The sequence below is a fragment of the Periplaneta americana genome, chromosome 7 (genome assembly GCF_040183065.1).
Source record: "Periplaneta americana isolate PAMFEO1 chromosome 7, P.americana_PAMFEO1_priV1, whole genome shotgun sequence".
Lineage (NCBI taxonomy): Eukaryota > Metazoa > Arthropoda > Insecta > Blattodea > Blattidae > Periplaneta > Periplaneta americana.
Genome location: NC_091123.1, coordinates 59,498,520 through 59,518,788, shown reverse-complemented (window position 1 = coordinate 59,518,788; position 20,269 = coordinate 59,498,520). Strand labels below are relative to the sequence as shown.

General features: G+C 34.0%; 1 protein-coding gene across 1 annotated transcript in view; it reads left to right on the top strand.

Annotated features, from left to right (window-relative positions):
• Positions 1-17,343, top strand: part of LOC138702698 (uncharacterized) — a 52,609-nt gene extending 35,266 nt beyond the window's left edge. Inside the window, exons 3-4 of the mRNA XM_069830019.1 lie at positions 9,810-10,144; positions 16,448-17,343. Of these exons, the coding sequence (XP_069686120.1) occupies positions 9,810-10,144; positions 16,448-16,565 (453 nt within the window). The 3' untranslated portion in view covers positions 16,566-17,343. The remainder of the gene's footprint in view (positions 1-9,809; positions 10,145-16,447) is intronic.
• Positions 17,344-20,269: the final 2,926 nt, after the last annotated feature.

The window sequence follows — 20,269 nt, the reverse complement described above, 5'->3', positions numbered from 1 at the left end:
TATTTTATTAATAATACAAAAATAATGACTAGGAGGATAAAAAATTAACATGGAAAAAAGTGTATAGTTAAAAAGTAGAAGAATATTATATTGCTTCCATTTTTTGGTCACAGTCCGTCTCTGCACTGTTATTCACTGCATTTATCTGAGGAGATACCCACTCCACCCCTCTCCCTACAATAGTGGTGTGCGGGTTGCATTTCTATTACGTCACAATTTCGTGGTGTTTGGCAACCACTGGTATAAATCTATAGTGCGCGGTAAAAAGGGCGTAAGTAAAAAATGGAGGTTTTAACTTATGGCACCATATTCATTCATTCATTCATTCATTCATTCATTCATTCATTCAGTGTTCTGCCCAAGACAAGGTCTTTCACTGCAAACCCATCTTTCACCAATCTTTCCTATTTTCTGCCTTTCTCTCTGCCTCCTCATATGATCCATATAATATCTTAATGTCGTCTATCATATTCTGATATTTACTGCCCCGAACTCTTCTCCCGTTTACCATTCCTTCCAGAGCATCCACCACCATAATATGAATACAAAAATGTACTTTTTGGGAGGATGTAGAAGACATATCTATCCTCTTCCATAATTATGTAGAGCTTCAGATTTGTTTCAATTTATGACTTATGCCCTTTTATCGCGAGCCATAGAAATTCGCGCAAGAAACCATCTGACATAAAATAATACATTAAAAAGATCTGATTATATCATGGTAGAATGAATAATAAACTAATCGCAGGAATTCTATTTAAATTATAAATTCGTTGGGAAAACAATCTAATACTGTATTACCCAGTAGTCATATCTAATTCAATTAGTGGAGAAAGTAACATCAAATATACTAAATTTAATAAGAAAGTTAAAATAACTGGATGAAAAGAGACTTTTATTACTGTATTAAATTCTAATTACATAATTGAAGACCTCCCTCGAAAAAGAGTGTAACATTAAATTAATGAAAAATGTAACTTCGGTGCAAAAATTAATTTTGAAGCGTCTATTTATAACAATAAATGAATGTATCCAATAGCTGAATAAACTTGTATCTATGATTAATTAAATTGTTCTGCTAGTAAATATAGGCCTAACGAAGTATGCCCCTGAAATTATTTTCTTTCCTCCTGAAATGTCTATCATAGATTGGTTGCTTACACCCTTATTCGAAGGAGTTCAATTTGAAAACACAATGCCACTTATTAATGTTATTGTACTCAATGAACTCTCTTAATTTTGTGATATATTTTGTATAAATGATCTGAACTGCGCCCGAGCACGAGCTTCTGCTCTTTCGGGCTGCAATCCCTAATGTAGCTCAAGTGTAAAGTATTAAATAAATGAATAAAATGAAATGAATAAAAAATTCTTTTTTAAAATTATTCCAGTATGGCAGCTGTTAAAATCCTGTTTCCATTATCGAATACATTGTACATTCTCCAATGTACCGAAGTTTGTTCTACTGAATTTAATTTAAAATCAATAGTGTATTCTAAAACTGAAAGGTAACATTGTTTCACATACCCATTTACGACACAATACAGCTGTTGATACCACACCGTCAAGTATTGCACTGACTGGCTATTCAATTCGCTATTTCGCCCTCTGATGGAGATGTTCTGGGAGATAGTGTTGTCACCTCTTCCTCTTCACGGATGACAGGATGTTTATTATATTTTTTGTAATATTCGGAATCTTATAGAAAGTAAGAGTGTCACACTTTTTCTTTCACCTCCCAATACAAAACCGCTACGAGTATATCATTATTGGCTCCGACGATTCCAAAAATACTTCCTTAATCTTTCTTCAACTTTCTTCGTGGAGATCATAGTCATCATATGGTAACAATGATGAGAAACTTCAAAAGGAAAACTCCTCCATCGCTTTGTTGAAAATTACAATAATCATTAATTAACTCTGAACTCTATCGTTCCCTTATGGCTTATAGGAAAAATGCACCAAATTTTTTTTACCTCTTTACCATATTTGGTGTTGTCCCTGGTGTACTAAGATAACATTACAAGAGTGTAATTGAAAAATCTGTAGATTTTCGGCAAGAGAAATTAGGGTAATTAGTAAGAAATTGCTCCAAACATGTCCTTTGTTTGCAACAAATTCCACTTGAACTCTCAAGAATTTGAACCCACGTCTCTGGTGTGAAATGCCGATACTCTAGCTGTTGAACTAATGATGCTCCAAAAGCAAAATGATAAGTATACATTTTTGTGTTAATCACGTATAATTCTTTTCTACAACAGAGTCGATTTTATGGACAGCCATCAAGTGCACTGTATCTAAGAGCACACTATACGTATTTGGGACCTGGAGAGATGCTAGTCCGGAACGGGGTGTGGAGTAAAGTTAATGACAGGCAAAATATGAAATTTCCTATTCTAAACCATTCCTGCTAGCGTTATAGAAACAAGGATTTTCAAGATTCACGATGTGCAGAGTAGAATTAAAGCCAAAAAAGTTCATAGCCTATTTCATAATATTTTAGTAATATTTTCACATTTCATAAAAACCATCATAATGTATCTCTTTTCATATTTTGCACGATTTTTTCCCCTCCGTTAACATTTCTATAACTGTCAATGAGCCGCGCTCTCCAGATATTATAAGGAGAAAATAGAGATGTTTTCCAGGAAACACTTGAAAAACGCAAGCCACCCATTCCAAGATTTCCAAGGGCAAATTAAATCTTCAGTTTCCGCTTTAGAGTTTAGAGCAGTGATTCTCAACTTTCTGTAGGCGCAACCCACTTTTGGGCGAGACTTCTGTACCGGTCTTTGATCCCATTTCTAAAAATACGAATCCTGTATTGTATTGTACATTTATGTACATTCCATGGTATTCGTACATCGCTTCTTAGCTAGAATATGGAACATGTCAAACGAAAAAAACAACAACAAATCTTAAGTAGAATTGCAAACAACTAGGCCTATAATTTTACTCAAAACCCGTCGATAGCACCCAAAGTAGGTCTACGATTTAAACAACAGGTTTTTTTTAGTTTTTTTTTCCAGAAGAAACTCAAAACAATTACGAGTCAGATGGATACTGAATCTGTTTTTAGACAGTTGCGTTCATCTATGCATTGAATACTTAGTACAGATTTCAGAAGCTACTTTCTGCAAAACAGGCACATTTATAGAATTAATTATTTTTTACCCTATAACTACGGTACTGAAACATTCTTTACTTTTATGCTTAATGTTGCTAATGTTTATGTTCTAAATACAAACTAGATGTATATTAATAAAGCGAATTTTGTTTTATTTTGTAAATAACTTCGCGACCCCCCTCAGTTCTTCACACGAACCCCCTGAGGGTCGCCAACCCTACTTTGAGAATCACTGGTGTAGAGTAGGCCTAATTGAATTCGTGAACTCGTTCCGTTAATGAATTTGAGAAACCAAAACAAAATAAGTGGTTCCTATTTTACCTTAGCTCATTCTCTGGAATCTAGTGAAAGCCTTTCAGTGTTGCCATGTCTACTTATGTACACGTAAATCAATGTTTTAAACGGATCTCAACCATTAATTTTGTTGCCTATTTGAAGGGTTCAGAACCATAGTGGGCCAAGCGCCATTTACTATAACCGTAGAAAACAAGGGTTAAAATGAAGTTATTACCATAATTCAATGGAAACATAAAGCAAGTAATATAAAGTATACACATTAAAACTAAATGATATGTCAATCTTCATTAAACTATGGTAGTCAGTTATCTTTAACCCTTTCTTTCTCCGTTTTTAATAAATGGCGCTTGGCCCACTATGGCTCTGAACCCTTCATTTATTTTCCCTATTTTTTGCAACTTCATGGGGTTTTCACAGTACAAAACAATATTAACCGCCAGAAAATATATAAAAGTTACTTGTGTTGTATTTTATTTTTATGGTAGCATATTTTTTCAGTATCCCGCGCCGTGGCGTCATGGTCTAAGGCATCCTGCCTAGGACTCGCGTTACGGAATGCGCGCTGGTTCGAGTCCTCATGGAAGAAGAAATTTTCTCATGAAATATCGGCCAGTGTATGGGACCGGTGCCCACCCAGCATCGTGATGCACTTGGGGACCTACGATAGATAGCGAAATCCGGTTGCGAATGCCAGCTATAACGGCTGCGGGGATCATCGTGCTAACCACACGATACCTCCATTCTGGTTGGATAATCATCCACCTCTGCTTCGGCATGTGGGCGTGAGGCCAGCAGCCGGCTGGCCGGTCTAGGCCCTTCACGGGCTGTAGCGCCACGGAATAATATTTTTTAGTTGGTTATTTAACGACCCTGCATCAACTACTAGGTTATTTAGCGTCGATGAGATTGGTGATAGTGAGATGAGGCTGAGGATTCGCCATAGATTACTTAGCATTCACCTTACGGTTGAGGAAAACCTCGGAAAAAAACCAACCAGGTAATCAGTCCAAGTGGGGATCGAACCCGCGCCCGAGCGCAACTTCAGATCGGCAGGCAAGCGCCTCAACCGACTGAGTCCGCCAGTGGCTGGTAGCGTATTAAATATAGAAAAAACTATTAATCTCTAAAGGTTTATTTTGTAAATAATTATGTAAACCTGCTACAAATGGTTTAGGAAAGAAGATATTTTAGCATTGAAATATTTATTTCACATTTTCATATTTTGCCAAAATAAATTTTATATTTAGCAAAATATTCTTCATGTTATGTCGGTCTCTAGTAATAATCATATCACTACAAGTGACGTAATCATCAGCTGCCACTGGCACGCAGTATATAGATTAATTAATTAATTAATTAATTAATTAATTCATTCATTCATTCATTCATTCATTCATTCAATGTTCTGCCCAAGGGCAGGTCTTTCACTGCAAACCCAGCATTCTCCAATCTTTCCTATTTTCTGCCTTCCTTTTCATTTCCTCATACGATCCATATATCTTAATGTCGTCTATCAAACGATATCTACTTCTACCCCGAAATCTTCTCCCGTTCACTATTCCTTCCAGTGCTTCCTTCAGTAGGCAGTTTATTCTCAACCAGTGACCCAGCCAATTCCTTTTCCTCTTTCCAACACAGCTTCATTTCTTATTCTATCTGTCCACTTCACAAGTTCCATCCTGCTCCATATCCACATTTCAAATGCTTCTATTCGCTTCTCTTCACTTCGTCGCAATGTCCATGTTTCTGCCCCATACAAAGCACTTCACTAGTCTCTTCCTTAGTTCTTAGAAAATGCTCTTTTTTCTATTAAAAGCTTCCTTGGCCATACTATCCTTACAGATGCATTATTCACTCGTATAAGCAGTTAATTCTTTAATGTTTTTGTTATATTATTATTATTATTATTATTATTATTATTATTATTATTATTATTATTTTCATAACTTAATAGCCTACTGAATAATCTCGACTAGTGTGATTATAATTTAATATTAAAAATAAGTAATAATTATTTATATTAACACAGTGAAGTAGTCATTACTAATTTAATAACGTTCATCAGTAATGATTAATGTTACGACAAGTGTCACTTAGTTCCAGAGTCGATGAATTGAAAGATGACTCAGTTTTATTATTTTCAGATTGTTTACAAAATGTAATTTGAAAACTGAATATTCCAACAGCTCGAACTTACAAAATAAATGTAACTCATATTGACAAGGATCATTCATATTCGGAAGTGACTGTACTCTGCACTTGGCTGCAGACGAAACAATAAAAAAATAAAAATCAGTCGCCCTCTGTCGACCCCAAGCTTGTAACTCACACCAAGCTCACACACCTGCATGTTTAACTCTCTGCTGCTAGCTATAGCTTATTATTTTAAACTGAAAGAGTAAGTTCCTTACTGCAAGGTTTTGGCTAAGCTCCTCCATGTCGGCAAGTGAAAAGCATGCAAATATCATATTTTGTTGAAAGTTAGCAAAACGGTGACAATCATCATCATCTATCAAGGTCTGGACTATTGATCCGTTCAGGCTCCAGCTGCTGATTTCTACCAACATCACCACTGACTTCTTTTTCTCTAGGGATGTAGTTAAAAATGATCAAATGCATTCTTTCACGGTTCATTCTACAGACATGTACATACCAGTTTTCTCTATATTCTTCTATTTTATCAATCAGGCTCAAGATTTATAACTCTTCATTACCCTTTCTATCTATAATCGTGTAGCCAGCCATAAATCTAAAAAATTTCATCTCTGCGACCCTATTCTTCTTATCATTTTTTCACTTTTGTTTATTTATAGTCCATGATTCTAATCCGTATAAAATTATGGCTACCATCAACACCTTATAAAATTTTAGGAGTGTTTTCTTTCTCACTTTTTTGCCCAATATCCTTTTTTAACTCCAAACAAAACTATAAAATTTCAGGAGTGATTCCTTTCTCACTTTCTTGTCCAATATTATTTTTCAACTTCAAACAAAACTACAAAATTTCAAGAGTGTTTCTTTCTCACTTTCTTGTCCAATATTCTTTTTTAACTCCAAACAAAACTACAAAATTTCAAAAGTGTTTCTTTCTCACTTTCTTGTCCAATATTATTTTTTAACTTCAAACAAAACTACAAAATTTCAAAAGTGCTTCTTTCTCACTTTCTTGTCCAATATTCTTTTTTGACTTCAAACAAAACTATAAAATCTCAGGAGTGATTCCTTTCTCACTTTCTTGTCAATATTATTTAACTTCAAATAATACTACTAAATTTCAAGAGTGTTTCTTTCTCACTCTCTTGTCCAATATTATTTTTTAACTTCAAACAAAACTACAAAATTTCAAAAGTGCTTCTTTCTCACTTTCTTGTCCAATATTCTTTTTTAACTTCAAACAAAACTATAAAATCTCAGGAGTGATTCCTTTCTCACTTTCTTGTCAATATTATTTAACTTCAAATAAAACTACAAAATTTCAAAAGTGTTTCTTTCTCACTTTCTTGTCCAATATTATTTTTTACTTCAAACAAAACTACAAAATTTCAAAAGTGTTTCTTTCTCACTTTCTTGCCCAATATTCTTTTTTAACGTCAAACAAAACTATAAAATCTCAGGAGTGATTCCTTTCTCACTTTCTTGTTCGATATTATTTTTTAACTTCAACAAAAACTACAAAATTTCAAGAGTATTTCTTTCTCACTTTTTTGTTCAATATTATTTTTTAACTGCAACAAAAACTACAAAATTACAAAAGTGTTTCTTTCTCACTTTCTTGTCCAATATTCTTTTTTAACTTCAAACAAAACTATGTAATTTCAAGAGTGTTTCCTTTCTCACTTTCTTGCCCAATATTCTTTTTTAACATCAAACAAAACTACAAAATTTCAAGAGTGTTTCCTTCTCACTTTCTTGTTCAATATTATTTTTTAACTTCAACAAAAACTACAAAATTTCAAGAGTGTTTCTTTCTCACTTTCTTGTCCAATATTCTTTTTTAACTTCAAACAAAACTATAAAATTTCAAGAGTGTTTCCTTTCTCACTTTCTTGCCCAATATTCTTTTTTAACTTCAAACAAAACTACAAAATTTCAAGAGTGTTTCCTTCTCACTTTCTTGCGCAATATTCTTTCTTAACTTCAACAAAAACTACAACATTTCAAGAGTGTTTCTTTCTCACTTTCTTGCCCAATATTATTTTTTAACTTCAAACAAAACTATAAAATCTCAGGAGTGATTCCTTTCTCACTTTCTTGTCCAATATTCTTTTTTAACTTCAAACAAAACTATAAAATTTCAAGAGTGTTTCTTTCTCACTTTCTTGCCCAATATTCTTTTTTAACTTCAAACAAAACTACAAAATTTCAAGAGTGTTTCCTTCTCACTTTCTTGCCCAATATTCTTTCTTAACTTCAACAAAAACTACAAAATTTCAAGAGTGTTTCTTTCTCACTTTCTTGCCCAATATTATTTTTTAACTTCAAACAAAACTATAAAATCTCAGGAGTGATTCTTTTCTCACTTTCTTGTCCAATATTCTTTTTTAACTTCAAACAAAACTACAAAATTTCAAAAGTGTTTCTTTCTCACTTTCTTGCCCAATATTCTTTTTTAACTCCAAACAAAACTATAAAATCTCAGGAGTGATTCCTTTCTCACTTTCTTGTTCAATATTATTTTTTAACTTCAACAAAAACTACAAAATTTCAAGAGTGTTTCTTTCTCACTTTCTTGCCCAATATTATTTTTTAACTCCAAACAAAACTATAAAATCTCAGGAGTGATTCCTTTCTCACTTTCTTGTTCAATATTATTTTTTAACTTCAACAAAAACTACAAAATTTCAAGAGTGTTTCTTTCTCACTTTCTTGCCCAATATTCTTTTTTAACGTCAAACAAAACTATAAAATCTCAGGAGTGATTCCTTTCTCACTTTCTTGTTCAATATTATTTTTTAACTTCAACAAAAACTACAAAATTTCAAGAGTGTTTCTTTCTCACTTTCTTGTTCAATATTTTTTTAACTGCAACAAAAACTACAAAATTACAAAAGTGTTTCTTTCTCACTTTCTTGTTCAATATTCTTTTTTAACTTCAAACAAAACTATAAAATTTCAAGAGTGTTTCCTTTCTCACTTTCTTGCCGAATATTCTTTTTTAACTTCAAACACAACTACAAAATTTCAAGAGTGTTTCCTTCTCACTTCCTTGCCCAATATTCTTTTTTAACTTCAAACAAAACTATAAAATTTCAAGTGTGTTTCCTTTCTCACTTTCTTGTCCAATATTCTTTTTAACTCCAAACAAAACGGTACCCAAAGCTTTGAAAATACTCCCATTCCCGTAACTTTGTGTAGTATGACATTTTATCTGTTTTTCTGAAAAAAAAAAAAAAAAAAATAGCTCCAGGGGCATAGTGTACATTTCTTTTCGGCTTAGTATGCGACCACAGCTGCAATTGATGCCTTCGATTGAATCAGCAAAGCACTTTTCATATCTGCAACAATAGGTTAGGTTAGGTAATGGTGGCGGTTAGGTTAGGGACGAGCCTTTGCATGTCGGCTATCTATTGTGCCCTCCGAATTTATAGGATCAATGAGGATGAGGTGTACCAGCCCACTGGCTGCATTGACTCCTCACCTGCTTATCCAATGGGGGCCTCCTACCCCCACTCCGCACCCCAAGTTCATACCACCAAGGTGACCAAGTAGCACAGGATCCATTCCAACGCTCCTTCCAAGGTGTCGAAGTGCCCTTGTAAGTGCTCTTAAGGAATGAATCCTGTCAGAGATATTGCGGAAAGTTAGAAACCCAGAAACGGTTGTGGAGAGGGACCCCCCTCCTTCCCCCCGTAAGTGGACGAAGACATGCGTCTTGACCTGAATGTGTCTATGGACTGAGATGAAGAAAACGAATGATATGTAATCTAAATGCTTTTTCTACACAAGAAGAGAAGGGAAATGGACCGTGGCAATGAAAATTCCAACCTGGCATTTGCCTAAGTAACTGTGGAAAACCACGGAAAAACCACAGTCAGGTGGAATGCATGAGCCACCTTGCTCAGTCAAGCTGGAACAGTATATCGTAGTTGGACGAGATCAGGTATTTTGAATGTGAATGAACTTAGAATGTCCCTATCCTATCTGATAGTTACGCAGCTGGCTACAAGATGGCAGATTTTCAGCTGGACTCTGGACTCTGGCACCTCTTGTGGCCATAGTGCCAGAATTAAAGTAAAAAATTCTTTACCTTATAACAATTTTACTGAGATATTATCTGCATCAATTTTACGATCTAATGGCATAACAATGTCTTAAAATCTCAAGAAAAAAAGTGTTATCCTAAGGAATGATTGGCAGTAATTATATCAATTTTTTTTTTTTTCAGGTTCTGAGTTTGAATCTGACTAACCTGTTCATTCTGCTGGTCCTGAAAGCTCTGCTATTTGGAGCAGGGTTGTTTTCTTTTGGATTCCTAAAACACGGAGGTGGGACATCTGGTAGTTATGGACGTAGTTCCGATGATGACAACCTAATCCCAGACCCAAGAGCAAACCCACTTATCACAGAATCGGAACTCCTCCTGCTGCTCACATACCTGATGGGAGATGCGAACAATGACTACAACTGTCTGCACCGAGTAGCTTGTGAGGAGCCGAAAAAGGCCCGTGAATATGTCACAGCAGCCAAAATGCTCATCAAAGGAGCTAGAATCTTCAATACGTAAGTATTTCAGTAGATCTACTAAGTACTTAAAAAACTTTCAACAAATTTATTTGTTTCGGTATTCGTCAAGAGAAATCAGTGTCACTTGTTTCAATCATTGATTCTTACATCAGGTTAGGTTAGACTATGCAGGTTAGGTTATAAGAGGACTTAGGCAAGTGCTTCAGCGCAACTTATTATGAGAACTTAGCCTAGTTTATTTAGGTTAGGTACCCAGGTGAGATCAAGTCAGATCTGTTAAGGTAGGATCAGGTTATGTTAAGTTAGGCTGAGTTATGTTAGATTAGGTTAGGTTACATTTAGAACTTAGTTAATGTTATAACTTTTCCTATTAATTATGATGTGTAAAGTTCTGAAGAGTAGTAAAATAAGTTCTACGTTCGTTTGTTTCATACAAGAAAGTACTGGTAGCTCGTTTTATAGAAATCACCATAAATGACACATGTGATACGCCTCTTTCTTGGATGATAAGTAGTTCCGGTACACAATTGTACACTACCAACGATTCTACATCACCATCATACATCATACATTTGCAGAATCGCTCATTAGGGTTCGTCGTATTAAAAGTAACAGTAGAAACAACATCTGAAAGACGAAAAGAGTGAAAAAAAAAACTAGTAAAATGAAAAAGGAGCATTATAGTATTATATGGGCTAGCAATATGCCAAGTTTTGTAACAATGGTAAAAACGGTTTAATGAGGGTATATGTAAGTGACTGACCGAGGACTGTGACAGATAGCCCAGTGGACTGTGACGCATAGTCCTGAGGTCTGTGATGCATATTTGCAAGGTCTATGATACAGAGCTCCGAGATTGTGACAAAGTTAAAGGGGGTTAGATGTGGGAACAGCTAAGTGATGAGAGAACGAGGAATGTGACAAGGATAGGAGAGGAGAGGAGAGGAGAGGAGAGGAGATAGTTGTCTGATTTACCTAATAGTAGTCTTGAAGTGGATGGCTGGAAGTCAGTAATTTGTTGTCAATAATTTTAATCTGTTCATATGCAGGAGTGTTTTGTTGTGCAATATGCACTAATGTACATAATATCACACTCGAAGACAGCCTCGAAAAGTGTTACCGGTAGTTTATATTATCAAGACAGACAGAAATTAACCGAAACATTAATATGTCCTACCTGTATGTAGGAGAAATGGGGGACGATCACAACTTGTCCTGGAAGTGTCCTCCTTGGGTTGGTTTTATTCATACATTAAAACTAGAAGTAATTACTGATACCTACAGTTTCACTAGTGTTGTTTAAATATATGTCCCAAATTTGGTGAAATTATATACATATATAACTTAGATGTCACGCACCGTAGCTTTGTGGTCAAAATATCTTGCTTTAGACTACCAATAAGGAATGAGCATTGGTTCAAGTCCTCATTAAAAAAGAAATTTTGGCCATCTTATGGCACCACTGCCCACCCAGCATCGTGATGATGAATTTACAGAGCTATTGGAAAAGTATCTGACAGAAACTAGGCTATACAGACTCTGCTGTACGTTTCACTGAGACACATTTTAATCGAACTAGTTTCTTGGGAATACCAAATTCAATAAGAATATTATATAAAACTTTTCTCTTAACTGAGTCATATGCCTTTTTGAAATGTATGAATAACTGATGTACTGTACCCTTATACGCCCATTTTTCTCCAATATCTGTTGAATACAAAAAATCTGATCAATAGTCGATCTATTACACCTACACTGATGATTCCCATATGGAGTTAATCTTCTCAAAAGAATATTGGACAAAATTTTGTATGACGTCAACAAAAGTGATATTCCTCGAAAGTTACTACAGTCATTTACGTACTACAAGTAAATTTTCATAAACCATCCCTTTCCAATTTCTGTGTTAATATTTCTAATCATCACAGAGTACTGTATTTGGAATTTTCTCACAATAGCTCAATTATTTAAGACGTAAATACTGTAATTGATTAAATGGTGATCTTACTTGTGTTAATTATGATCGCCATTTAATCAATTTATCAATTATCATTTATCATTTAATCAATTATTTATATTCAAGTGTTAAAAGTAGTGTACGAAAGATTCAACATGTATTTAAGAAGTAATTAACACAAGAGCTAATGTATGACAATAAAGTATATTATAAATATAGTACTCACATTCCTAGTCTTTCTGTAACATTTCGCACATCAATGTTGGATAACTTACATCCTGCACAAGGGTGTAGCTAACTTTTCCACATTTGCACTGTCATGCCATACATCTGGAAAAAAATATTTCATATTTGTATTAATGCAAATTTTTCAAAGATGCTATGGAACAATCTGTAACAACATGTTTGTGAATTTTCAATCTCAGAATAAGTAACTCTGTATGAGTTGGAGATGCGCTGTTGCCAAACTATGCAGACTTTCAGCCTAATTTTCTAATAAATTAACCATACAACTAATTACAAAACGCATAACAAGTTATTTATTTATTTTAATGCCGCCTATTGCCCTCATCAGTCTACACCAGGGCTGGGCAGCAAGAGCAGATTCTACTCTCTCACGGGGAGTCATATGATTTTTCTTCATCCCCTTTCCTCCCCGCCGAACACCGCGCAGCGTTGATTCAGTGACGAATGAATATTAAGCATCCCCGTTTAGGTTTAGAGTCTGGATCTGCTCTCGATGCCCATCCCTGGTCTACACAGTTATATCACTCCCACTCAGTATAGCATCGGATTGCATGATTCTCTGAAGCAAACCAATCATGTTCCTATGATCTAGTAGACAGAACTAAATTACTTCAACTCTTGTTTTAAATAGTTTATAGCTTCTAGAATTTTTGTTTGTATATTTACAATTAGGCAGATGATGGAAAGAATGTTAACCAAAGGAAAAGAGATACATTTTATCTTCATTGATCTAGAGAAGGCATATCACTCAGTACCAGTTAATCGACTTTGGCCTGCCCTACAAAAAACTGCAGTCCCAAATCCTCTCATAGACCTCATAAGGAGAATGTATAAGTGTACAGCATGTGTCAAAATAGGGAAAAATCTATCAGCAGAATTTTGTACTACAAAAGGTTTGAGGCAAGGGTGTGGAATGTCACCAACTTTATTTAAAATCTTCCTAGAGAATGCCTTGAAGAAATGGAATGACTCATGCAGAGGTATGGGCATAAATATTAATAGCCATATGTTGCATACCTTGCTATATGCCGACGACCAGGTAATAGTAGGACAAGATCAGTAAGATATTGAATAGTCCATATGTTCCGCATGCTTGTAAGTGAGTATAGTCTACACGGATTGAAAGTGAATTTTATGAAGACAGAATATATGGTTGTTGGAGAGAAGGGAGAGGACTTGGTTGTAAATGGTGTAACAATTAAGAATGTCAGCCAGTTTAAATATTTAGGATCAATTATAGATAGTTCTGGTACTTATGAAAAGAACATAGAAAATAGAATCTGCCAAGCGATAAAAATAACTAGATCCTTGAATGTTATCCTTTGGAACAGAGAAATGACAAAAGCAACTAAAAACCGTATCTTGAAAACAATAGTTGAGAGTGTCCTTCTGTATGGGTCAAAGTGTTGGACTTTGAATGATAGATGGAGGAAAAAGTTGGAGAGCACTGAGATGGATGGGTTACGTCCAAGTATGAGAGTGTCTCGGTTGCAGCAGGCAAGAAATGATTTTATTAGAGCAGAGATGGAAGCAGAAGAAACTGTAGTAAACAGGATTGAGGAACAGATACTGCAGTGGTACGGACATGTACAAAGAATGGAGGAGGATAGATGGCCCAAACGGATAATTCATTGATCCCCCACAAGAAAAAGGAAAAGGGGAAGGACTCGTTTAAGTTGGTGTGGTAGTGTGAAAAAAGTTATGACTAAATTCGACTTAGAAGATGGACAGTGGAATGATAGATCCTTATGGCAGACAGGAATTAGAAGCAACTGCTGGAAAGTGGATATCTGAATTAAGAAGAAGAAACACGAGCTTGCTATAAGTTTATTTTCTGCTACAACCTTAAGGAGCCACTTCTCATATTCTCATATATCTGCAGTCTATGTCCCTCATTCTGCTGTAAATGTAAATTGTTGAATTAGTAAGAATGTGGAATTCTTCTAAAGTATGACATTAAAGGGAGAGTCACGTATACATTACAATAGAAACAACACAGTAAACAAACATTTCAGCACTGTGCGAATTATATATTTCATTAGGAGAAAGGGAATAAAAACAGGAAACCTTACACAATTGTATAGTATGCTATTATCATAGATTTTCGACTATTCATCTATCACTCCTAGTATCGTAACTTATTCTGACAGGAAATGTAAGTTGTTTACTGTTTAACCCAACGTAACTTAGGAAAGGTAATGTCTACATAATTATAACGTAGTCTACATTATTGTTTAATAAATATTTTCGTCATTCATTTTTAATTTACACAATTTTAACACTTGTATATTACTAATATTATGTACCAGTATTAATAAAATTGTTAATTAATAACTCAAATACATTCGCTGTGATGCTGTTAAATACTGGAAATATGTGGTACTTCACCTATGTGATTAGTTTCTTCGGAACTTCTAGTAAAGTCTTTTGCGTTCTTCCGATCCCTTCTTGTTTGATGTCTTGGGGGGGGGGGGGGGTTTGGAGTTTGTGGGCACAGATGGGGATGTATTTGCAATTAGTAGTGTTGTGTCGAAAGGGTGTGCATTCTGAAACTCAATTGACTGACTATTATGTATATACTATATGTATTTTTTTTTGTGTTCATATATTTCTAGTATTTTCAATTTTGGCTTTTGGATTCAATGTGTAGAATTTCCATGTCTGTTCTATATTGCTATAGTTGTGGTTCAATTAGCTTTCATGACGATCAAAACCGGGAATAACAGACGAGACTAGTTTTTCAACTGCATCTAATGTATTTTAGCTGTTTCTAAAACCAAACTGAAAATTCGATAATAATTCTGTAACACCCAACTAGGAGTAAAACTTTGATACAAAGAAGATTACAAATATATCGGTACCAATTAATACAGTACCTACACAAAAAAATTTAAAGAGATAATTATGATTCAATGTAAACAAATAAACCAATAGACATGAGACATGTACATTACCGCTACAACATTTAGAAAGAAAGAAATAAGCATAATCAAATGTAAACATTAATGAAAACGAGTGGGACATACAATGTGTAGCATACAATAAACAAAATTTTAGGTGCAAAAAAAAAAAAAAAAGAAAAGAGAGAGAGGAAAATCAAGATAAGTAGCACGAGTTCCTACATGATAGGCGTTATAGGAAAAAATAATTAAACAAAAAACAAACAAAATCACTGGAATATCTAAATTTAGAGGATACGTGGATACACACAATACAACATTTGTCATAACAGTAAGTTAGTTTGGCAACTCATTATGAGATAATTTTGTAACTTAGATTTAATGTGTCAGAGGAAGAACAATTGTTTATATACATCTGAAGTCTGACTAGTGTAATATGTACGTATCTAGTCAGTGACGTATGCAATGGAGGGGGAAAGGAACTGGCCACCCTACCCCTTTATCTCCTGGCCTAGTTGTCTCATAAGTAGTGCCTTGTTGGTATCACTTGTGAGGTTCAGACCTGTCTCCGGACAGTTGACTAAACAAGATTTCAAGGTTTGGAAGCCCTTGATTTCAGGTGGTAGAGCTTTCCAGTGACGAGAAATAGTAACAGTGAAGGATGACGAATACAGACGTGGAGTGGAATGGAATTTATAACGTGTTATCACGAAAGCTGCGTTCAAATAATGGATTATGTAATTGGAATTTTATTATACTTTCGATTTCAGCAGTAAGAAGATTGCATTTGTACACTGCCTACCTAGTCCGTAGCGAAAGTCTAAATTCTTGTATTATCTCGAAATTGTATTCTCTCTCTCTCTCTCTCTCTCTCTCTCTCTCTAATTACTGAAATGTTATACCGGGGACAGAACAACTAGAGGCTTAAGTGACGTCACTACAGAAGAATCCACACACAGCAGAATTGTTCGTTGCACTACAAACTGAAAACGTTGACCACTTACTTCCACTGATCCAGCTGCGCTCTCACAATACAATAACGTCTGTTCAGAAAATGTTTTGCAGCTGAATGGTACCGCATACCTGCTAGTGCGGGAGGAGGGGGCGGTCGGACAGTAAAAGTAACCGTCTCCAAGCTTCTAGATGTTCTGTCCCCAGTATACAGTATGTAGTGCACTCAAATGATTACCTGTATGTAGCTATTAGAATTAAATCAAATATTATTTTGTTCTACAGAGTGGTGCCATACAATCCCAAATATGAAGGAATTGTTGCGAAACTACAAGAAGCAGTGGATTATGGTATAAGTGGAGAACAATGTGAAGTGCGTTACAAATGCTCCAGCAAGTCTTAGCATCACCAACATAAAGAGGAAATAAGAAGATTCAAGAACCGTAAAATTTTGAATATAAAATCACAGGAAGAATTAAATGCAGACAGAATCATTTAAAAGTTGGTTAAAATTAAATCTTATGTCTTTCACAAAATCATTGTGTTTCGTATATTAACATTGGTTAAATTAATTACAAATTTTACATTTAACCATTATTTTTTTCGGCAATTTTAAAGTCTCATCAATCAAATTTACATAGTAACATAGTAACCGTCTGCAAATAGGTCCAATAATGACATTACTGCAGTATTCTGAACTGTATTCAAGACACGCTGTGTAAAAAAAAAAAAAATACTAAACTTCCAAGGTAAATAATTGGTGTGAATTTCAGCATATTATGTACTTTGTAAACATAATTTTCAATACTTAACAGAGTATGTATTGTGAATGTAAAATGACAAACAAATATTGTGAAGTTGAGATTTAAGGAAGTGAAAAATGTAAGAAGTGCCTAACAGCATGGTATGATATTACGAGATGAGGAAAGTGTATTTCTTTTTTGTTATTATTTTTAATTAAACAACTTAACTTTTAAGTCACCTCTTTTAAGAATTATAGGTATAAAATTTATTTTAAAGTACAAGTACGAATATTCAGAATATGTGGAAGATATTCACATAACGAATAGGATGGAGTACCGGTACCGGTAACTTTTTTTTTTTTTCATAAATAAATTATAATATTTCCTAAACTCTTGTAAGATATTTTTTTCATGATGAAGATATATGTTACAAATTTTGTTGAGTCACTGATCTGTTCTCTCCTTATTTATCCGTCCCTCAATTCGATTCAATTCCTTCTCACCTTTTGTACAAAGTGGTCCCACAGGTAAATTTTAGTTCAACTATTTCACTAGTGTACACAGCTAACAACGATGATGATTATTATTATTATTATTATTATTATTATTATTATTATTATTATTATTAACTACATTATTTATTCATGTTTGTGTCGCAGTATGTAAGAGACAAGGCTAAAATACGGTACTCAACAAAGAGGAGAGTGTACAGGTAACTAAAATCAAAAACATCTTTAGACGGAGTTGAAATAATTCCTACAGAACCTACACAGTTACCAAAACAAAAACTCATATCTGTAACATTCAGAGCAAAGTCATGGAAAAATATAAAAATTAGTGTGAAGTTTGAAATAAAAATTGATAATCCAATATACACAAACACGAAAGAATCAACAAAATATCAAGTTGACAGAAAACAAATATTTATATAACCTTTGCAATAATATAACATACAGTAAACTACATATGTACAATAAGTACCAGGGCACTATTCTAGGAACTAGCTACGTATATATCAAACAGCAAAGCACCACATACAGATTCCTTCTTTTTTTAACTCAATCTAAACCGGTGCCACCTGTATCTGATCTGCAATTTATTATGGTACATTGATAAAGTGAACAAATCAAGTAAACATTGTATGTTTTGATACTTGATGGTACTTGATGAGGTGTCAAAAATGAAAAACAACCCTATGGAATCTGTTGATTTCATAAAAAAAAAAGATAGGCCTACATTATTAATTTCATTAAAAAATTTACACTACACTCTTTATCCCTTTTTATGATTTGAAGCTGACTCTAATTTACAAGAAAACCATTGTAGATATTAAAGTAAAATAATAAGTTTATAATGTTATAATACTTGATTGCATGAGCCAATGTTTAGGAGTTTCCTAATTTTGACAAACATAATAACTGTATACCATTATAAACTTATTTCTTACATTGTTCTTTTCACTCCAACTGCTGTAAGTATGCTGCTATTAGCTCTTTTTAGGGAAGTAAATGGATTTTACAGTGATAGTGTTGGCGACAGAACATAACACATTACTTCCCTTGGAAAGAAAGTGAAAATATGTTTCATTCAACAGTTGCGTTAACAACAAACAAGATAATACTCAAAAGTCAACAATCCTCCCAACAGTTCTGATATTAAATAACAAAAAATGATGAAATATATTATGTTTATTATGTAAAATGTAGGAGTGGAAAAAACATTATATGCAATTCGTGAGTTAAGTACAATTTACTAGTATAGGAACTATTTAATTGCAACCCTCACTATCACTCAGGTGCAATCTGGTCCTTGAATAGTAAAAACTACTTACCGATACGTCTCTTAATACATAAATAACTATTTTTACGACAGCATTATAAAACAATTAATAAAGAAATAACATCAAATTTGTAATAACCGGTAGTTTGATATCATGGTCTATAAAGAAAGGGGTTGTTATGACAATGACGTACTTAACAACTGTGACTGTGAGTGAAATTCGTCCCTGTGATCAACATCAAAGAGGTGAGATTATTATTATTATTATTATTATTATTATTACTATTATTACTCAAGGGGCCCATATACCATTCTTGATTTGTCCCTGATTCTGAACGTAGGTATACTAGTAAATCTCTATTCATGAATTAATGAATTAAATACTATTATAGTCACAATCATGCCATGGTATGAAAGAAAAATTTCACAACCTAGAGCGGGAATCGAACCTGCGACTTCCTGTTCTCCGGTCAGGCGCTCTACCACTGAGCTATCGAGTTCACCTCACGCCAAAGGCTCGAAATTATCCTTTCATACTGGCGACTCTGTTATAAAGTACTGTCCATAGCATCTGATCTTAGTCAGCACTGCTTATGGCTGGAAAGAAACTTTATAAATGTAATCTTCATCTTACGATGTTTGGGTGACGTCATGATTTTAACATATTTCACGTGTCTGAATTATCAGTAACAATCGATATTTCGTAAGGAATTGCTATAATTTCTAGTGCGTAGCCAATAGGAGAACCCCTTATTAATAGAAATAATATTTAACAACCTTAATTTAACTTAAAGTTGCTCTAGTTATGGTAAATAGGTCAACTCTAGGATTCTCTTCCAAAAATGACTCAACAACGCATAAAATACTGAAACTACATAAGTTCAAACATTCGAGATGAGTCAACAGGTAGCTACACTACGATCAACAATACATCTCGGCAATTATGCCTATTTAGTAGAATCTTTGGAGTTGGCAGTGCATAATTAAAACAGTATTCCTAACTGCAACTTCACAATATCAAATAAAAATTGTCCAAATAGAACCATATTACAAAACCTTATGTCAAATCAATCTATGTTACAAGTTGACATTTTAATTGCCTGTTGTTTATCTCAATGTTGATATATTTTATCAACCATTACTTTTAACCTTTAATTTTAATACAAACATAACGTCCAAGTATAACATTATGCAATTCTATTTAAATGCCTCTTGTGTTTAAACATATTTATGCAGGCTACATAATATTGATCTGAAGTTGATCAATGTCCGGTCAAAAATGTTAATCTAGTCCACATTTTAATAAATATTATTGTAATGGTGTTTTAACTCATTATTTTACTTAAGTTTGTAGACGGAAAAACCATCCATCAAACATTACTAAACTTATAACAACTTCATCCCGATTTCTGCTCCTGTTTCAACCAATTATCCATTTTAGATGTGAACTGAAACAATTCTGATACCAATATGCAACTGAATTTGCCAACCAGGCCAAATAGAGGTACCTAGCTTATTGTTGAAGCTATAAAATTCTACAGTTGTGATTGGTTGTTATATTTGAAGTTATTATGTTTACAAATTT